This window comes from Octopus bimaculoides, chromosome 6 (genome assembly GCF_001194135.2).
Source record: "Octopus bimaculoides isolate UCB-OBI-ISO-001 chromosome 6, ASM119413v2, whole genome shotgun sequence".
NCBI lineage: Eukaryota > Metazoa > Mollusca > Cephalopoda > Octopoda > Octopodidae > Octopus > Octopus bimaculoides.
Window position 1 is genome coordinate 106,556,518 of NC_068986.1, and position 3,733 is coordinate 106,560,250.

General features: G+C 35.3%; 1 protein-coding gene across 2 annotated transcripts in view; it reads left to right on the forward strand.

The window, feature by feature from the left end:
• LOC106871982 (uncharacterized) overlaps nucleotides 1–3,733 on the forward strand; it is a 62,163-nt gene that overhangs the window by 42,426 nt on the left and 16,004 nt on the right. For both annotated transcript variants that reach the window (XM_052969030.1, XM_052969031.1), the window contains exons 2-3: nucleotides 193–271; nucleotides 2,736–2,873. In XM_052969030.1, coding sequence (XP_052824990.1) covers nucleotides 193–271; nucleotides 2,736–2,873 — 217 coding nt within the window. The remainder of the gene's footprint in view (nucleotides 1–192; nucleotides 272–2,735; nucleotides 2,874–3,733) is intronic.

A 3,733-nucleotide genomic window follows, 5' to 3' on the forward strand; every position in this document is an offset into this window, starting at 1 on the left:
ATATATATATATATATATATAATTAAAGTATATTTTTTAAATTGCACGCACACACACATATGCAGATGCACATGTGTACACACGAGCGCGCGTAAAATATACGCACGTTTATCTCCTTGTGCTGCTTCCCTTTTTCTCTGAATTAGAGATGAGTTCTAGTTTGATCACCTCCAATTCCATTTGTACTTTCAGATCAATATGACACGGCTATTTCCATTTTGCTTGTTGTTCTTGACAGCAGTAACTGCTCTCCAACCGGAAGAGGAGAAAGGTAAGTTTCTAATCAGATATAAATATACTGAATAATCAAACATTTGAAAATTGCATGAACGCCAATTCTTTCATCTTTTTAATCAATCAGTCTTTTCCCTTATTTTTTTTTAACTGTGTTACACTCATCGATATTTGATTTTCATTACCATAAATTGATAATGTGTATACACACACATAAACAAATACAAGCGTACGCGCACGTACCCACACGCACGCACACACACACAGATACGCACACATTAATGTGTGTGTATGTATCTGTCTGCATGAATGTAAGTATATGTATGTGTGTGTATGTGTTTCTGTGCAAAATATGTAAGAATAGAGTAAGCAAATTACTTTAATATATTGTTTCCTTACAATAGTTTCATCTATTTCTATTTTAACCAATCTTGCCGTATGTTGCAATCATGTCGTCCACTATTAAAATGTTTCTATTCAGTGCGCAAGAGTTCTTTTACAGTACATGACAAAGTTGACCAATCTGCATTTCGTAAAATCTAATATGTTGACTGGTATTGCGATGTTGCCAATAAGATCCTCGATACGATTCCGAGGCTCGGTGTTCTGACTAATCATATAAATACACTGCAAATACAGGGGAAGAAAATGTTAAATAAGGTGGAGAGGTAATAAGAAGAATTTAATTAGATAATTAATTGCGTTTCACCTCGAGAATTCTCTTTGTTGTTGCAAGACAATATCCCACTCTGTCACTTTCCATAAATGATCGCCGAAATTGCTGACTTTGACAGTCCTGTATTCCAAGGCAGTCGCAAAAATGGCCAGTTGCTTGATCGTCAAATCTTATATCTGAGCATCAAAAGTTACACATTAATATTCTATCCGTCAACAATGATCAATTCGTCTAGTAAAGCAATTAATTACATTCGTTTATACACGCATACATTTTTAGACATGCACCTATGTCTAGCGGTAATTATCCTATAAATACACAGATATTGATACTTGTTTACATACACGCACACACATAATTACGAATATTCATGTTCACACATTTGTACCAACCTAATTACATGTACAGATACTCATATTTGAATACACAAAATTGTACACTGACGCACACGTACGCACACACACACACGCACTGATTGATCATTTCAATATCTTGGTATGGCTGATATTCAATTTCTCTAATATTTGCCTAGTGTTTTTCAGGAATACCTACGTTCATAACTAATACTATACTATTATTTGTTTTTCTAAGGTTACGCTTTAGTTTATATCAATGATCTAGTTTCACTTCTCACTTAGCACTTAAGCCTTTTTTTATATAATGTTCTCATTGTTGATAAAATTACTGGATCTTAACAAACACTAATTTGATATATTTAAAATACAGGCGGGATTACTATGTGAGAAATCCTTGTTGAGGTTTTATTGTATAGACACATCTAAATGTCTCATAATGCATAGCTATGATTAAAGGTACACCACACTTGACCAGTCTCTATTACTGTGCCCAATGTAACGTTCCTTTAGTAAAGCATTTGTGTGATTTGAAGCATACGTGACTATTATATCTTGGAGATTGGTTAAGTGTCCAGAGAAGAACTTATATTAAAATTCGTATAGTGTCATAAAACATTAATTTACACACTATTTTACTCCAATAATTATTTCGCAGATATATTACTATGCATAAGTGCAATGGAAATGAAGTAATTATGTGTCTATTTATCATCTAATTGTATTAATATGACCATTTCTCAATTTTCTTTATGCTTTAACCGTGGGGAAAATATATAATCCTGTGCATGTACACGTAGTAAGGCGGGGTGCAGGCAGCAAACTGGGCGAAATTAGCGGTATTTTGTCTGTCTTTACGTTCTGAGTTCAAATTCCGCCGAGGTCGACTTTGCTTTAGTAGTAGTAGTGGTGGTGGTAGTAGTAGTAGTGATGGTGGTGGTAGTAGTAGTGGTGTTAGTAGCAGCATTAGCATTAGTAGTAGTAGCGATGTGGTGGTATTATCATTATTGTTATTATTATTATTATTATTATTAGTAGTAGTAGTAGTAGTAGTAGTAGTTTAATTTTTTCGCTTTCACAGATATAACGCAGCAAACAACACCTGTACCAAAACCTGAATACCGGAGTTTCTTGTAAATTATGCTCTTTGCTAGTTCACACCAAAACTTTTGGGCGTGCCCGAACCACGACCGTGTGTAGGAGAAACCTTTGCAAAAGACTGTTTCCGTTCATTAAATTGGTATCAAAATATTCCTCACGCGTATTTTTGTTTTGTTTTTTTCAAAACAGGACTGGGAAAAGCGGTAAATGATCCGACTGAATTTCATATATGAATTAGAAGGAAGCAAAGGACATGATCTCGGATAATATTGGAACCAAATTTACTTTCTCCTAGTTTGTAATAAATCTGTCTTGTAAAATATCTAATATTGCTTAGTAGGTATAATTATAATCTATATATCTGTATTCAGAGTGTGACGGATGTTTAATCGAGGGTAAGTGCCGCAAATACGAAGATACATGGATGGAAAAGACGGAAATAATGTGCGCCGTGAAAACGTGCCATCGAATGAGTGAAACGCAATGGAAAGTATATGCAAAATCTGTGTGTAAGTTGGCAAAGAAAATTTTTGTTTCCTTTCTTCAATATATCTTAAAACAGCAAAATCACACCGAATATTATATTTGCATTCTTTTGAATGCGATAGGCCAAATTCGGCAACTGTTCATTACTAACCATCTGCCAACGCTAACTGTAAGATTGACGCACCACAACTTACAGACGGTTACATCAGCCTCGGTAGACAATGAATTCTCACTTGATTGAACGCGACTGACGAAAGGCAATGTTCAACACAGTAGTGTTTGAAATCAATACGAAAAGAAAGGTATCTAAATAGCGCATAACATTTTGGTAAGCGCTTCCACGATTCTGGCGAGCAGACAGAATCCATAGCAAATCTGACGAAATTTTTAGCAACATTTCGTCCGCAACTTTAGGTTCTGTGTTCAACTTTTCTTTTCAGCCCTTTGGGGTCGAAAGTTAAGGGACCAGTCAAATACTGGAGTTGATGAAATTGACTGGATGCTTCACCTCAAAAATTGCTGGTATTCAAGCCAGTAACGGATAGGCGCCCTGTTCACAGAGATTGTGGTCACTTAATCGCCATGAAGGCTAGGTAACCGGCCCTATGAATCCTAAGGATAAAGATACATAAAATAAACGATTCTCATACTTCAATGTTTAACTTGAAGTATGAGTTAGATGGCTGATATATTCCAAAGAATGAGTTTTTGTGACTGTCCATAAACTATATTTATATCTAAATGTATCAACAATTCATATCAGTATATGTACAGATTTCGAAATTCAAGGTTTGATTTAGTCTGAGATTACGCACCTGAGCAAATATGCACATACATATCCACACACACACACACACACACACACACACACACACACACACAC